The sequence below is a fragment of the Pneumocystis carinii genome, assembly GCF_001477545.1.
Source record: "Pneumocystis carinii B80 chromosome Unknown supercont1.5, whole genome shotgun sequence".
Classification (NCBI taxonomy): domain Eukaryota; kingdom Fungi; phylum Ascomycota; class Pneumocystomycetes; order Pneumocystales; family Pneumocystaceae; genus Pneumocystis; species Pneumocystis carinii.
In genome coordinates, this window is record NW_017264717.1 from 19,903 (window position 1) to 36,485 (window position 16,583).

The 16,583-nt window shown below is 24.3% G+C and overlaps 4 protein-coding genes across 4 annotated transcripts; 1 reads left to right on the forward strand and 3 right to left on the reverse strand.

Moving 5' to 3' along the window:
* Positions 1-58: 58 nt before the first annotated feature.
* T552_01124 (hypothetical protein) lies at positions 59-8,459 on the reverse strand. The gene is made up of 16 exons (XM_018369716.1): positions 8,401-8,459; positions 8,275-8,355; positions 8,034-8,230; positions 7,878-7,989; positions 7,556-7,834; positions 7,431-7,506; positions 7,199-7,387; positions 6,996-7,156; positions 6,869-6,954; positions 6,313-6,825; positions 5,981-6,270; positions 5,654-5,934; positions 660-5,603; positions 462-615; positions 222-415; positions 59-165 (listed from the first exon to the last, which is right to left on the reverse strand). Exons 1-16 carry the CDS (start codon positions 8,446-8,448, stop codon positions 103-105), a joined length of 7,668 nt encoding a protein of 2,555 aa, XP_018226360.1. The 5' UTR covers positions 8,449-8,459; the 3' UTR covers positions 59-102.
* Positions 8,460-10,632: 2,173 nt separating this feature from the next.
* T552_01125 (hypothetical protein) lies at positions 10,633-13,572 on the reverse strand. Its single transcript, XM_018369717.1, has 15 exons — positions 13,300-13,572; positions 13,198-13,253; positions 13,092-13,147; positions 12,913-13,043; positions 12,474-12,863; positions 12,317-12,429; positions 12,091-12,274; positions 11,935-12,045; positions 11,835-11,890; positions 11,364-11,786; positions 11,272-11,319; positions 11,151-11,225; positions 11,053-11,106; positions 10,859-11,007; positions 10,633-10,815 (listed from the first exon to the last, which is right to left on the reverse strand). The coding sequence occupies exons 1-15, from the start codon at positions 13,528-13,530 to the stop codon at positions 10,679-10,681; spliced, it is 2,214 nt and encodes a 737-aa protein (XP_018226361.1). The 5' UTR covers positions 13,531-13,572; the 3' UTR covers positions 10,633-10,678.
* Positions 13,573-13,650: 78 nt separating this feature from the next.
* T552_01126 (tyrosine-tRNA ligase) lies at positions 13,651-15,117 on the reverse strand. The gene is made up of 7 exons (XM_018369718.1): positions 14,954-15,117; positions 14,876-14,907; positions 14,779-14,831; positions 14,713-14,731; positions 14,229-14,667; positions 13,921-14,185; positions 13,651-13,879 (listed from the first exon to the last, which is right to left on the reverse strand). Exons 1-7 carry the CDS (start codon positions 15,073-15,075, stop codon positions 13,697-13,699), a joined length of 1,113 nt encoding a protein of 370 aa, XP_018226362.1. The 5' UTR covers positions 15,076-15,117; the 3' UTR covers positions 13,651-13,696.
* A 150-nt stretch (positions 15,118-15,267) lies between these two features.
* T552_01127 (hypothetical protein) lies at positions 15,268-16,573 on the forward strand. Its single transcript, XM_018369719.1, has 7 exons — positions 15,268-15,327; positions 15,371-15,644; positions 15,686-15,786; positions 15,830-15,986; positions 16,035-16,195; positions 16,243-16,345; positions 16,390-16,573. Exons 1-7 carry the CDS (start codon positions 15,313-15,315, stop codon positions 16,527-16,529), a joined length of 951 nt encoding a protein of 316 aa, XP_018226363.1. The 5' UTR covers positions 15,268-15,312; the 3' UTR covers positions 16,530-16,573.
* The last annotated feature ends 10 nt before the right edge of the window (positions 16,574-16,583 follow it).

The following is a 16,583-nucleotide window of genomic DNA, read 5'->3' on the forward strand; positions in this document are numbered from 1 at the left end:
TCGGTAATTAGTTAATGTAATTTCAATATTAAAAATACTTTTACATTGTCATATTATCATTATTTTGAGACAAAAACACGGATATTGATATTTTTATACAGTTTATGATTTTAAACCATTTTTAAGGTGAAATAATGCAAATTTCCTTCTTCTCGATTTCATTTTCTATTATAGATTAAGATAAAATTTAATTTTATATATATTAATATGAATATAAATACCTTTATATTTAATTTTATTTTTTTTCTGGCCAGTTTTTCAGGATTTGACACGGAAAGAATAGACCTTTTTAATTTTCTATCTTGTCTAATTTTTAATGACTCTTGCCTAATATTATTAAATATTTGGATATATAAAGTTGTCCCTATTTTAGAATGTAATTCGTTCAACACTTTTTCAGAAATGTGTTTCAAATCTTAAAACTATTAAAAAAATGTGGTTATAAAGGGTAAAATAAATACCTTTTTGAGTTTTGGCCATTGCGACTTTATTATCTGTATACTTATATAAAGGACTAATAATTATATTTGCAAGACTTTTTAAGTCATTTATGGAAAGAAAATTAATAAGTGCTCTTATTAATTCCATTATTTGATGTTTGGAAATTATAACTGACTGCTATATTTAATAATAAATTGAAAAATATATATTTAACAAACCTCTGAATTTATATTCTTCTCGTTTTTTAGGATTATACAAAGCCTAAATATTAACCATTCAAGACAACTTAAAGATTCTATGTTTTTTAATTCCATAAATTTTTCCAATTTTGGATGTATGTATAATGAACTATCAAAGTCTGAAATTTTAGCATTAGTTAGATAATAAAACCGTGCAATAAATAATAAATTTTTAGAAAACCGAAAACTTAATTCCTTATTTAACTCAGAATTATGAAACTTATGTAAAAGAGTATTTGAAATCATATTTAAATCATCTTGAGTAAATGATAGTCCATATGGTGATATTAAAGGCATTTTTTTTGGAACTGATTTACAAAAAGAAAACGATTTTTCTATTATCTCCGCCGAAATAAGGCTAATTTTATGATTTTGATATGTTAATAAATGTATAAAAAGCTTCCAAAGAGTTGATCGTTCTGATGACATAATTATCTCCGGGACAAATTTTATTAGATTAAACATTGTAAGCATAATTTGATAAATAAGTTCGTAATCCTTTGAATTTTCAGAAATAATATTTTCATTTAAAATACTTTGAGCTTTTTCAAGAAAGTAATAAATTTCTTCCGGTTTTGTTTTTTGTAATGCTTGAAACAAAAGGTTATAACCTTGAATGGCTGCAATTCTTAAGGATTTTTTTTCTGTTTCATCTAACCATGTTTTTAAAGATCCTGTTATAAATTTTAGAATAAAACTATTAGAACGCTTAAAAATTTTTTGCAAAAGAATACTGGACATAGTCCTAGACTGCCTATCACTATCATTTGCAATTACCATCATTAACGCAATAAAAAAGAGTTCTAAAAATTCTTCTATTACAGAATCTTCAAAATTACTTATAATTAAATTCATAGTTTCAATAATAGATTGGCGACCAGATGCATGTTCATACTCTAGATTCCTAACTAGAAAACTTATTTGTTTTTTTAATCGACTTTTTCCTTGAGGATAATCGAGTAAAAATTGATAATATATTCCTCTAGCCATATTCCTAGTTACTTTTGACTGACTTGTTACCAAAATGTTTGAAATAGAATCAATTAAATCGTATAACTCTGGAAAAATATATTTTCTGGACATTATCGCTTTAATAATAGAAAATGTAACATCCTGTCTATCGGGCTCCTCTATGTCAAGTTTTATTTTTGTAATGATATACGCAAGCCATCCTTCTTTAATTTCGATGTTTTTATTGCTTTTGAAAACATGTGTTAAAAATTTTAAACTTGTTTGGCATAATTCGGTGTTAGTAGATGCAGATAATTTTATGAAAGAAAATGCCTGATTAACAAAAACATTTAACGATGAATTAACTTGTTCTATATCAAGTTTTAGGAAAATAATAAATGTATTTAATGCAGAGATGTGAACATCTTCATTCCCTGATAAAACCATGTCTCCAATTATTGGAATAAAAGGTATTAAATTTTCAGGAGAAATTAAAGACCTATCTTTCGACAAAATTCCTTTTAGAAGATCTAATGAAAATTTAATAATTTTGTATGAATTTTTTGAAAAGTTATTTTTTGTCTTTTTTATAGATAAATTAAGTTCTGGCGCGAATTGCTCTTTGTCTGTTTCCTTATTATTTTCAGTTTTAAAACCCTTCATTCCTTTTTGAAATAAATTATAACATAAACGCAAACCATCATGAGTATAACATAATGAATTTTTAAGTATCCCAAGATTTACTCTTTTAAATACTATATCCACACTTTTTAAGATCTCTAAAGTTAACTCTTTATGGAGAAGCCTAAAAATAGGTTTTAAAAGAATACTAAGATATTCTAAATTTATGATACTAGATAAAATCTCAAAAGAATCGTAACTTTTATTGGTTTTTACTTCCTTCATTGATGATATATATTCTTCTGACTTTTTTTCCATTCCAACGTTACCAAAAATATCATTTACTAAAATTTCTGCAATTATATCTGTACAATTGTTTATAGAACCAATAAGGGAATTTTCCTGTAAACGATACAATAATGTGTGCATTGTAAATCCGAGAACATGAAGTTGGTAGCCATGTTTAAGTGTATTTTTTAACTCTATAAGGATGGGCAATAAATAATGAGGGCCAAGCAAACCTATAATATCCGACAAAATTTTTCGAGCTATATCTCTATGATCCTGTGATCGACTTTGCAAAATTTTACAGATCTCTGAAAGAACTAATAATAAATTTGACAATAAATCGTTATGATTCAAACACTTTGAAAGTTTTGTAATAGTCAATGCTATTGGAACTCTTGAGGCTATAGTAGATATATCTATTTTGCGAAGAATTTGGACTAATGGAGGAATAAATTCTGAACATATAATATCTTTTAAAGGTATATCATCAGTGATTGAATCCTTTAAGCGAAAACATGTATTATTGTTGTTTAATTGAGCTTTAAGTCCATTTTCTATAAAAATTTCTGCTGAATCCCCTGTTTTAATATTCTTTTCTGAATTCAATAGAGAAAATTTGCAAGAATGAAATAAAGCATCTGCGATAGAATCAATTATGCGTATTGTTATCTTTAAGTCATTATCATTATTTTTTAATTTTTTTATATACCGCCTAAACAAAGTATAATATTGATTCCAATGAATACAAGAAGAAATAATTCCAATACTTTTAATTGCCTCAGAAACAAGATTATGATATTGCTTTGATGAATAAATACACAAACTTTCTGTTAAAGGTAAAAATATCTGTGAAATATTGTTTTTATTTATTTTTCCCTCAGAAGATGCAATACAAAGTCGTCTTAGAGCACGAATACGGCGATGCTGTTGAACATGAAGGATATTATTAAAAAAATTTGCTTCTTCATCATCACCAACTAGCAAAATTTGAAGATCAGAAACTTTTACCCAAAAATTGCAAAATTTAGCAACATGTGCTAAAATACTTAAATATTCTTGTCGTACAAGATCTTTATTTAATTTCATTTCTCTTTTTAATGCTTTTAAAATTGAAGAAGAAAGAAGTTTTAAATATGCTTCTCTTTCAGTAATAGAAATGTCCTTGAATCTTTCAATAAATTTCTTCATTGTATATGATGCATTTATCCTTATGGAAAATTCCTCTTCGTCCTGAATAAAAAAAATCATATTATGAATAAGTAAAGCCCAACTATCTATATTAAATTCTTTCCATTTATAGTCATTTATTATAGTAAAAGCCGATAATATTCTATTGAAATCTGGCTGATCCAATTTAGTAGAAGATAATGAATTTAAATCCAATATAAGGTTTGAAACATCTGTTAGTTCAGGATTAATTTTAGAAAACATGTTTATTAAATTGGATAAAGTAATTCGTGTATTCCTATTTTTTAATGTTCCGAACATTGGTATAAGAGTTTCAAAAACATAATGGAAAAAATTATAATCAGTATGTATTTTTTGACTTAAAGGTAAAAGGTTTTGTATTGTTTCGAAAATATTATTTTTTGTAAATTCTGAAATAAATTTCGAAAATTTTGAAATTATAGATATATTTGTTTCTAAAAGAATATCAACCTGAGATGATCCATTTACCAATAGTGAAATCAATGAAAGTAAATCAATTAGAGGTTGATAAATATTTTTAGTCCATTTACGTTGTGGATCGATTAATAGACCGTATAAAGCATTTAGTATAATAGATATGTGTTTCAAAAAAAATTCTTTTGAAGAATATTGTTTGCCATTTTCTGGAATTTCATTTAGCATATTTGCATGTAAAATCATTTTTCTATAAAAGTCGAATATAAATAATACAACATCTTCTTTAATAGAATACGAAGATAAACATTTTGTGATTTCCAAAACTATTTCCTCATTATAATCATAAAGGAAATGTACCATATTTGCATTTTCTGACCAAGTAGAAAAAATTTTTAAAAGTCCAGAAGGTGCCTGTAAACTATCGATACATATGTTTTTGAGTCTAGGATTGATAAATTTTACAAAAAGAAGAGCCATATAAGGCTTCCATTCATGGCTAAATCCTAAAGAAAACATCTTGTTAAGATTTTGATAACATATATGTCTAATAGTTTTTGCGTATTTTAGGCAAATATTTTCATTTTTGCCCTTCATACTGGAAAATGATTCTATAATAGATTCGGAATCATTCCAACAGTAAAAATGAACATTTAATATATCTGATAAATAAAGCATTATTTTTGATCCTATTTGCTTTAGAACTTCTTTAAGAACCCTACAAAATCCTATTTGCTTTTTTTGCTCAATAGATTCTTGAATATCTTTTAGTTTATATACACTGGAATTCGACTTGTCAATGCACGTTATCTTACTAAATGGCTCTATCATAATGTTCAGAAATATTTTAAAAATTTCCGAAGGAAAAATAGTAAGAGATGATAAAATAATTTCTCGTTTAGTTGAAAGCGAGTGTTTTCTTGAGGATGAATTTGATCGTGATATCATTCTGCCATAAAGTATTCTTAAAACAATTAGAAACAGCTGTTGATTTTCAAAATCATACAAGCTGTTCTCTTGCATAATATTTGCTAATTCATCACGAAATGCTGTAGTATCTAATAAATTTCTTAAGTTATTTTCATAATGAAGCACTTTTGGAGATTTCCATGATAATATACAATTTAGAGCAAGATTTTGAATTTTAATATCGCCTTGACTTAGAAGAAGTAATTGAGCATCATATATATCTTTTGACTTGAATAAAGACTTTGGATTTTTAAATTTGCTAAAAATAGTTATAAGGTTTGATTTATCAATTTGTGACCAGTTAAAATCTAATAAATCCATACTTTCTATATTTCTATCTTGTGAAAAAATAGAAAGGAAAATAGGAACTAGATCTCTTGAATGTTCCTCAGCAAGGTTTGGAATTTCTAGTAAAATTTTAAGAGCATGAGATCTATATTCAGTTGAACCATTATTTTTATCTAAATCATCCTAAAAAAATCTAAGCTATAATTTTAGAATATTATAAATATAATATATACCTTATCGTTTATTTTTTTCCAATCCAATAATATTTCCTCATCAGTATTTTGTTCTATTTGTAAAGAGTCTAAATTAACGTCTGTTTTAAAACATCGAAATACATAATCTTTATTTTTTTCTCGATGTCTTTTATTTAACACAAATTCTGTTTTCTTAATATTCCCTAATTTTATCCAGTCAAATATATATTTCCAAATAAAATTATAATTTTTATTATATAAAGATGCAAGAACCGAAGAACAGTCCTTAGATATTGAAGAAAAATTAACTGTCATCAAACCTATCTTAGGTGTAAATGATAAATATCATTAAAGATGGGGAAGTACCAATAAGAAAAATAATTGTAATTTTTTGAGACATATTTTGGGCTTGAGAAAAATTTATAGAAATTCTTCTAATATATAGTGAAATTGTTCTTAATGACTCGATAGCAAGTGGTGTTTCTGCTATGATATTGCAAGATTTAAGTATTTCACAGTCTATATCACTTCTTAGCTTATATAATAAAGTTAAAATCTTTATTGTGTAAAATCTTCGTTGAGAACCAGAGATAAGTAGATTTGAAATAATATTAGAAAAAAGTGTCTCAATACTAATATTATTGAAATTAAGAGATCTTTTTATTTTAGATTTTTTATGATAATATAGGATAATATACCTTGTCAATATATCTTCAAAAACTGCAGAAATACCTTGAAGAAATAATATATTCTCAGAAAATCGTTTACTTGACTCTGAAATATAATCAAAAAGATTTATAAGGTCATTATCTTCAAGACCATCACATTTACTAGAAGAAAGTTCTGTTAATAAAATTTGAATAATAGGTACTAAATCAGAGTTAAATTCAAGAGCTAAATATTTAATGACAAGTTTATATAAAATTTGATTAAGTGATTTAGAATTAAAATCAATACAAGATAATAGTTTTAATCGTTTCCATATTGATATTTTATTTTCAATGAATATTTCAAGGGATGCTTTGTTAGTTAATTCCTCGAAATATTCTAATATATTCTGAAATATATAATGATTAGGCGAAAATTTAATTTTCTTCCTTTCTGAAACATAAGGATTTTCGGGCAAATATATTAATATCTGTGAGTTGCTGATAGAGAGTAATAGATAAATAGCGTCGTCTTGATGAGTTTCCCAAATTCTGCATATAAAACTATTTTTATAAGGAAATGTATATATTAACTAAAGATTAATACTTATAAAAATATCCTAGTAAAAAGGTATTAAATCTATTTGCAGGCATAATGAGTGCTAGTTTGAAAAACATCTTAAATGTATTAATCTATGATTAATTAGAATAATCCACAATGAAAAAAATAAAACATCAGATAATTCAATATAATCCATAATTTTTTTATTATACGATATAATTGTATTTATATCTGATAGACATAATATGTTCGTAATTAATTTAATCGCTATATATGAATATTTATTTTGTATTGATAAAATTGGTAAAATATGATCTATAATAATTTTCCAATCTTAAAATGTTAAAATATATTTTAAATAACTTAAATATATACCTCTAACTTTTTTTCCGTTTTGAGCTGATATGCAAATTAATAATAAAGAATAGTAATCATCTAGATTATGAAATTTCGGTTTTTTTAAATTAACTAACAATGTTTCTATAATAGGAAAAAATGTTACTTCATTAGTGTGATTAATCAAAGAAATAATAGTATTTTTCAAAATTAAATACATTATTTCTTCTAATCATAAATTAGCTAGATATATATTAAGGATAATGCATACGAAAATCATGCTCCCAAAGTTCTATTAAATGATTTATTGTTTTTGTTGCCTTCGAATTCAATGTGTTTTTTATGTTCTTAAATGACAATGTTTAAATTAAATAAAATTTTAACATTTAAACAAACCTTGCATGATTCTGAAATTATTAATGATATGCCTTGAAGATATAAATTAGAAAAATTTTTTTGTAAATCAGTTATGAATAATTTTATAAGTAATATTTTTTGTGCGTCATCAATTCGTTTAAATAAAAATGCAATAGCTTCCGCCGTATAACGAATAATATATAACTTTGTTGTATTTTTATGAAGTAATTTTGATAATATTTGAAAAATATCTTCAAAATTGTTTAGTACAATTTTTAACGAATATTTAAATAAATATGCAATACTATTAAATGTCCACTATTATTGTTAATCTTATATTTGCCTATAATTAAAAAAATACTTCAATAACATTCACATCCTCATTTATTAAAATAGACTCCAAAATTTCAAATGTCTTAATGATAAATGGATTAAATTCTTCTTTTAAATCTCTAGAAAAAGAAACTAGTAATCTTATAAATTAAAAATATAAATTTCTTAAATAAATGGTTCTTACGATAGAAAAGGTTCAAGAGAAAATGAATTTCCTTTGGAAATGTAGCTTGTTATTATATCAAATATTTTTTGTTTATGGTATAAAATTTGAGGAAGCGACTGAGAAAAAATACAGATTTCACTAGAAAAAGTAATAAAATCAGGAGATAAATTTAACTCTTTCCATTCTTCTAACGAACTTCCGAAATAAGATGAATTCTATTACAATATAAGTAAAATTTCAGTGTCAAATATTAGTTTACTATGTCATTATCAACATAATAATTGATTTTATTTGAAATATTTATATGAAGATTATCGAGAATTTCTGTAAATGATTTAAACTGATGATATTAAACATTAAATATTAGTATTATTTTTAGATTTACGGTGTATTTTTTGTCTTTTTTATCTTGTGATATTACATTTTTTTTCATTTATATTTTTTAAATATGAAATTATCGAAATTTTTAATTTTATAAAAAAATCTAATATTTGATATGATATACATAATATCTAAAAGTGATATTTTTAAATTAACTTATTAAATATTTTTATAAATGATCGTATTAAGGTCTTTAAAATTATTATAATATTATTTAGATTTATTTTTATATGAATTAATAAATATATTACAAGTAATTATCTGTAATATTATATGAATTTTATTTTTTATAACTTTTATAGCTTATTTTTGAGATTATATACATAGATATTATGTTTTATTTTTTATTTAAGAATAAAGTTAAATATTTACAAGTTAATTTTATATGTAATAAAAAATAAGATACTTAAAATAAAAATTTGTTTTAATATATAAAATTTTTTTTTATATTGTATATTTAACCTTTTAAAAATTCCATTTAGAGTAGTTAAAAAATATGTTATTGATATAAATTAATAGTACAAATAAAACTAAATGTATATTAGTGTTTTAACTGACTATATATTAGTGGGAGATTTGTTTCCTGTAATAGTTTTTTACAATTGAGTAAATAAGTAATTATAATTACATTTGAATTGATAAATTTATAGAAAGTTTATATTTTTTTATTATATTTTGAAAAATAATTTATTATTTTTAATCATTTGATTAAAATTTTTTATTAAAATATTTGGCAATGCTTGTTTTAAGGCTTTAAATAAAATGTTATATTATTTCTTTAAGATATTTGTGAAGCTTTATATAAAAATATAAATAAGATAGATTTTAAACTTTTAGTTGATAAATAATCTATGACTAATATTAAATCTGAAAGTATGATTACTTTATTATTTTGAATTTATCAGTAATTCTATCTATTTTTTTTGGACAAGTCTTCATTTGGTTGATAAAAATTAGTACATTAATATTATATATTTTTATAAGTTTTGTTTTTATTTTAATTTATGAAAAGTATTTGGATTTTTTAATTTTTAAATAAATTTTTTGACTTAAACAAACAGTAAATATCCTTGAGGAAATTATATATTTCTAGTTGTTTTAAATATTTAATCAGAAGATGTTATTCATAGGTTGGTTTTTATAATTCATTAAGAAAATTTTGTGATTAACTAGAGTTTAAATTTTAAAAATTAATGTCATTCTTAATAGATTAATTTTTTTAATTTATTTGTTTGCTGATTTTTTTATATTTCTTCTATGAAAATTACTATTTTCATTTAATCTTAATGATGTTTAGTGAATTTTGTAAAATTAATTATTTTTTATACATAATTAAGTTTAAAAAAATGCATAATTTACTATTTGTTATAATAAAATAAATGTTTTAAATTGTTATTAAATTTATATATTATTAAAATTATCATCTAAATTGTTTTAACAAGTCAATTAAAATATATATTAAATGATAAAAATATTATGTTTTATCAATTTTTATTTGCATTTTAAATTTAATTGTAAGAATATATTAAAATAATTATTCTATAATAGCAATTATACTTTAGAAATTTTATATTTTATTATTTTTAGTAATAAATTTATTATAATTTAAATATATTTTTGTTGGTTTTTTGTTATTTTTATTTTGTGTAAAAAATTATTGAACGTTAAATATTTAACTTATCAAATAAATATATTTAGTCTATGAAGAATATTTTTATTTTTTATTAAATATATTTTAGATTTTGCTAAAATTTTGTATATTATTAATTTTAAATTATTTTTTATTTTATAATAAAATTATTTATATAGCAATTTTCAATAATATTTCTATATAAATGTTGGTTTTTTATAAATTAATAATAGTTTTATTTATAAAAATATGTAAATAATCTTTTAATAATTATATATTTTCATAATTTTAAAAATTTAATATTATTTGTATTTAAAATGAAGGATCCATATAGTAGAGCTAGCATATTTTAATAGTAGTTTATTTTATATTTATTATATAAAATATGGAATTTCCATAAATCTATAATATATTTATTTTTTAATATTAGACTTGTAACATTTAATGTTGTGTTAATATTAGACAAGTTTTTGCGCCTTAAATGAATTCGAATATTTGAAAATGCTTTTAATAACATAAATAAAATATATAATATAATTAAGACTGACTTTTTTTACTAAAAGGAAATAATACAAAAGTAATTTTATATATAAAATATTCGCAATAATTGAAAGAAGTGAATTTATATACAACTTTTTCGGATAATCTAAAGTTATAGCTTAATTAGATCTATTAATTTTTCATTAGGACCTCTCCAATTTTGAGGAAAAAAGTCAATTAAATTATCGAAAACTTCCATTCTCAGTGTATGTATAAGATTTTTCATTTCTGTATCATCAGTGCATTTTTCTAGTATTTTTAAATATATATTTAAAACGTTTTTTAAACCAACCAGATTTTGGTGTCAATAGTTCGTTTGTTATAAGAGAGTAAAAAGAATAAATTTCCTCCTTATTCGAATGATCAAGCAAAGCAGAAAGTTCATTATGTAAATATGATAACGCATCTATTGAGGATAATACATGACAAAGCTCCCTAAATCTATAGTAAATTAGTTTTATTTAATTAATAATTTCAAAAAAATGCCTTTGTTTCCGTAAATATAGTTTTAATCGTCTTGATATTTCTGAAATGGTCGGTCTATAACGTATAAATATAAAAATTTTTGCAATTGATGTATATACTTCTGTAGTTCAAGAGTCCAGAAATCTCCCAACCTTTCTTTTGGAAAATCTTTATTTCTTGGATTACCGCCATATCTAAGGCAATTACTAATTATATAGATAATAATAGTATTTGTATTACAAAAAGTGTAATTCAGATTCTTCGTCATACACAAGTTGATGAGCATATCTATATTCCTGTTATATTAAAGTATTCATATTCTAATAATATACCTAGGACAAGGTCTATTTTTTCCTTTTGAAAAATTATTATTGTCGTTTTGATTAATTTTGTTCCAAACACCATGTTTTATATTATTTCCGTAATAATAAACCCAAGCAGAGCTCCTGACAATTTCCTGATTACTCTTCTTATCCTTCATTAAACCGCTTAATACTATTATTTCCTTTTTTTTCGGATTCAATGTAGCTCTTTGTGTAAATCCTCCTTCAGGGCCTCCGTCATTAGAATAATCCATACTTATAACGGAAATTTTGTCTTTATCTATATCGTAAAGATAAAAATCTGAAAGGTATTCTTTACAACGTTGTCCTGCAAAAATAAAAAGGCATCTCAGAATAGGTTCAAAGAGCATTGAATGACCAATTCTTGATCTTAAAGTGTTTATTGTAGGCGCTAATGAATTGCTATCTTTTCTAAATAATCATAATCTTTAGTTAAAAATCCTAGAAAATATAATATACCTAAGAACTTTCCATGTACGATTTGGTATAGAATAACAAAAGAAGTCGCTAAGTTTCTAGATATATTTTTAGAATAAACTATATCGTATTGTTTTTATACATTTACAGATGGATCTAATGTGACTATTCTTCCTCCAAAAACATATATAATTTGATTACTTTCATCTATACACATTGCATGATCGAAAATCAAAGAAGGTCCATTATCATTCTGTCACATGTTATATTTTATAATATATATAAGCCAATTATTTACTGCTGTATTTTTTGAAATGCATTCCCATTTTTCAGTTTTTAGATCCCATGTCCAGAAATCTGCTATACATATATTTTCTTGATTTCTTTGATTTGCTTCAATAAATTTCCCAAGAACATAGATCTTCTTTTCTTTTGAATCGAAACATATTTTATGACAGGATCTAGGGGATGGGCCATTTTGTCTTTCTAATTAATAGAAGTTTAGAAATTAGATTCATACTAACAATGATGTATCATCAGATATTTTCTTCCATCTATTGTATTTTATAGAATATGACCAGAAGTCCGATAAATCCTTATAGCCATCCCATCCTCCAAAAAGATATATTGTTCTTTCCTGTAAATAATTGGTAAATTATTATAATTTTTATTTTGCTATACTTCTTGATCAATGCACATCTGGTGACCTCCTCTTACGCCTGGAATACTATATAAATCTGACTGAACATTTTCAACCCATAATGAATTATAACACTGTTTTGATATATATTCATTAAATGCATTCATTGACTGCGCTTCGTCAATTAAAAGTTCTGCTTTGGAAAAATTTCCATCGATCACTAATGTTTGGTAAAGATTATTCAGAAACGGATGTTCTAGTTCTATTGGAAGCAAAGATGACAATAATTTAAATGTTTTTATAGAGTTTCGGCGACGAAGGTGCGTAAGAGTAAGTTTTAAAGCATATGTTTCTAGCTTTGATTCTAGGTTATTCATAGCATTTGTCACTATTTTTCTGCATGTCCACCCATGTATTTTTACATGCCATATCTAAAAATATAGATATATTAGACTTTGTTTTTATTAACATAAATCATACAGAAAAGTTAAAGTCTGTACCCCAAACTGCTAGAGGAACAATTTTTAAAAAGAGAATAGGGACATGTGTGTTATGTTTCTTGCTTTTCCTTAACAATTGAAAAGATTCTGATTCAACGTCATTTGTAAGTCCTAATCATAAGTCTGACAAAAAAAAGAGTATTCAAATATAAAATTTACCAGTATGTAAAACAAGAAGCATGCTATTTCTAGATGGTCCCCCATATACTTTTAACCTATGTAGTCATTAGCAGCAGGTAATTTAGTTAATATTAATTTTTATTACTCTTTGAGATTGCAAACATGAGGTTTATAATATTTCCCAAAAGTAATTTCTTTTACCTAAATTAAGTATTATATAGATAATTCCCCTTCATTCTTATACTACAATAGATAATTGATTCAATTTTATTATAATATACTGCTCATTTGTGCTATTAGTGGAACTCCATCTTGATCCTTGATCTTCAGGACTATCGACTAAAATATGAGATGGGTGATATGTAGAACTATATGATGACCATGAATCTATGCTATATAGGATATCATGGCTTTTTTCATTGGCTAATTCCTTTTCTATAGGATCTTGATCGTCTTCATAAGAGTTATTCGTGGCCATTTGTATATTTTTATCGGCAACGCTTAATGATTCTCGATTAATATATAAGTATATAATTGTAATTATAAGAATAAACAATTTTAAAATTATATACATTATAAAAATATATTTTTAGATAGGAAAATCATGAGTTTAGTGAAGATGAAAGTTTTGGATGTCCAGATTTTTAGTTTGAATTAACTTTAATATTTTTGTTGGATTTTTTTTGGGATTCTTGTTTTCCTTCATTTGGATAAGCAAGATGAAGTATTTCTTGAAATTCTTTATTTTCTGCAAATTCTAATCGAATAGACTCTAAAAGAAAATTAAGTGAATCGCTAATTCCAATTTTGAGATCTTGAGGAGATAACTGTATATTTTAATATGATCCCTTTTTTATATTTATTTTACCTTTCTGTTTACATATTCCAATTCTAAAAGCTCATAAGAATTGTATGAAACTGGGCCTCCCCATTTTTCTTCTCGATTGATTGTTAGTGCTGGAATTCCTTTAAGTGCCAGAACAGGAAAAATTACATGTTTTGCTAATTCTAAAAGACCATTATTTTCTACAGCTGCTTCTACGCATAATGCTTTATTTATTTTTTTTTTAACAGTTTCTGCATCATCCAAAATATCAATTTTGTTATTTTCGTTTCCTGAAGCAGACATTTTTCTAGAACATCTTGAGTAAATCACTTATAATAATACTTTTTTACCCTCCTGCAAGACCGGGTATCATTGGACTCATAAGATGTATTCTTTTTTTTAATCCAAGCATTGGAAGATATTTTTCAGCAAATGTAAAAATTTTCCTTTGATCAACTCCCCCAAATTGAGCATCACTATCTAAATATTCTTCATCTAAAGCTTGCATTCCTGGATATAGAAGTCCTGAAAGTAGACTGTTTTCTACTTGTTTTACAACTTCTGCTCCTGCTTTTTTTGCATCATGTTCTGTAACAATAGTACAAAGACGAAAATTGTCCATACAATACTTAGAACTTAGTTGATAAGACGATCCAAGAACAAATCTGAGCTTTTCAGTTGAAACGCCAATTGATTTAAGAATAGCTTTAATAATAAATTCATAATATTTGGCCCTATATTTTACAATATCAATAGGTGCTTTAAGATTATCTAAAAATGCATGAATATCTTTTTTACTAGAGTTACTAGGTATGTAGAATATATAAACATTACCTGCAAAAAGAATAGTAACCTTGAAATTCATAAACATTACATTCATATATACTAATTTTCTCTTACTTCAACTTCTGCTTTTAAAAAGTCTGCAATTTTGATCATAGGAACAAAGTATCCTAAACGTATTATAAATCATACATACATTATAAAAAATATATACCACAATGAGGTTTTCCTGTAGGTGAAGTGCCCCTAACTCAATTGTTAACTCGTTTTTCATACTGTTTTATTTAAATACCAATAAAGTTTTAAATCCCTCTCCTCTAAAATCTTTCTAAGTCTTTCTGCACCAAGAACTTCTTGAAGTCCACGTGTAATAAGTTCATATTTTTTATTAACTATTTCACTTGTAAATCCCATAATGCTTAAAAGTTCTTTTAAAAATGTATATTATAAAACGTTGTTTTTACAGTACAACTTCTCTAAATATTAACTGTATAAATCCTATCCTTATAAGTTACACTGTTTTTTTATTAAGATTTAGGTTTTTTACGTTTAAATCTCTTAACAGCTCGTTAACATTTTATTTATAATACTAAAGAATTTATATTTGAATTTTTTAGGAAGAATTAATATGCTTTATTTTTAAGTTTTTATATGCCTTTTGCTCAGGTAAGAATGTTTTATGTGAATATTTTTGTTTAAGAAGAAAAAGTTAGTTATTGGTCCACCAGGAAGTGGAAAAACAACATATTGTCATGGTATGTATTTATTCCTTTCAGCACTTGGAAGAAAATCTTCTGTTGTGAATCTTGATCCTGCAAATGACCACGTTTTATATCCTTGTGCTTTGGATATACGAGATCTGATATCAGTGAATGAGATTATGGAAAAAACAGGACTAGGACCTAATGGAGCAGTAATTTATGCATTGGAAACTTTAGAAAATAACTTTAGTTGGTTAAAGGAAGGGCTTGATTGTTTAGGAGGTTATATATTAGAAAAAGGAGGAAATGATTTATAAAAATAGATGATTATATTCTTTTTGATTGTCCAGGTCAGGTGGAACTTTTTACTCATCATGGTTCTTTACGAAAGATTGTTTCTAAATTAGAGAAAATGAAGTATAGGGTAGTATATATTTTTCTTATATTTATATATCTTATTTTTGTAGTTGGCAGTAGTACATCTTGTGGATGCACATTATTGCACTGATCCTTCGAAATATATAAGTGTTCTTATGTTGAGTTTACGTAGTATGTTGCAGATGGATCTTCCTCATGTGAATGTTTTAAGTAAGATTGATTTAATAGGGATGTATGGTGAATTATGTGCGTATTTTTATTATATGTATATTTTTTGATTTGACTTAAATTAAGTATTTAACTTGGATTTTTATACTGAAGTTCAAGATTTGTCTCATTTATTACCTTATTTAGAAAATGATTCAAGGTTATCATCGTTTACTTCTTTGAACGCAGCTATTTGTGATATGATTGAAAGTTTTGGTTTAGTGGCATTTGAAACTTTATGTATAGAAGTATATGTTTTAATAATTATTTCTTATATTTGACTAACGATTTTTAGGATAAAATCTCTATGACAAAATTGTTGTCAGTAATAGATAAAGCTAATGGATATGTTTATGGTACTTCAGAAGCTGCTCATGATAGTCTTTTTAGTGTAGCAGGTAAAGTTATTTATGTCTGATTGAATTATTTATAATTATATTAGTGCGACAAGGATGGAATTATGAGGGAAATGTACATGATGTTCAAGAACGTTGGATTACAAATAAAAAACAGTATGATGAACATGAAGTCAAGCAATGGAAGGAAGAAGCAGCTTCTATTAATATTCATGAAAGAATATAATAATAATTAGGTATATTTACTAAAATTTTTATTTGTATATAGTTTTGAGAAAAA

What these genes read in the sequence shown, in the direction of transcription:
- T552_01125 (XM_018369717.1), bottom strand. Translation starts at nt 13,530, where the DNA reads ATGGCCACGAATAACTCTTATGAAGACGATCAAGATCCTATAGAAAAG. An exon ending in CATGTTTGCAATCTCAAAGA is followed by an intron (nt 13,148 to 13,197) that starts GTAATAAAAATT and finishes ATGACTACATAG; the next exon opens with GTTAAAAGTATATGGGGGAC. An exon ending in GCATTTCAAAAAATACAGCA is followed by an intron (nt 12,046 to 12,090) that starts GTAAATAATTGG and finishes AACATGTGACAG; the next exon opens with AATGATAATGGACCTTCTTT.
- T552_01126 (XM_018369718.1), bottom strand. Translation starts at nt 15,075, where the DNA reads ATGGGATTTACAAGTGAAATAGTTAATAAAAAATATGAACTTATTACA. An exon ending in ATACCCGGTCTTGCAGGAGG is followed by an intron (nt 14,186 to 14,228) that starts GTAAAAAAGTAT and finishes AAGATGTTCTAG; the next exon opens with AAAAATGTCTGCTTCAGGAA. An exon ending in TGGAATATGTAAACAGAAAG is followed by an intron (nt 13,880 to 13,920) that starts GTAAAATAAATA and finishes TAAAATATACAG; the next exon opens with TTATCTCCTCAAGATCTCAA.
- T552_01127 (XM_018369719.1), top strand. An exon ending in AGGGATGTATGGTGAATTAT is followed by an intron (nt 15,987 to 16,034) that starts GTGCGTATTTTT and finishes ACTTAAATTAAG; the next exon opens with TATTTAACTTGGATTTTTAT. An exon ending in TAGTCTTTTTAGTGTAGCAG is followed by an intron (nt 16,346 to 16,389) that starts GTAAAGTTATTT and finishes TAATTATATTAG; the next exon opens with TGCGACAAGGATGGAATTAT.
- T552_01124 (XM_018369716.1), bottom strand. Translation starts at nt 8,448, where the DNA reads ATGAAAAAAAATGTAATATCACAAGATAAAAAAGACAAAAAATACACC. An exon ending in AGGATGTGAATGTTATTGAA is followed by an intron (nt 7,835 to 7,877) that starts GTATTTTTTTAA and finishes TAACAATAATAG; the next exon opens with TGGACATTTAATAGTATTGC. An exon ending in ATTATATTGAATTATCTGAT is followed by an intron (nt 6,955 to 6,995) that starts GTTTTATTTTTT and finishes AATTAATCATAG; the next exon opens with ATTAATACATTTAAGATGTT.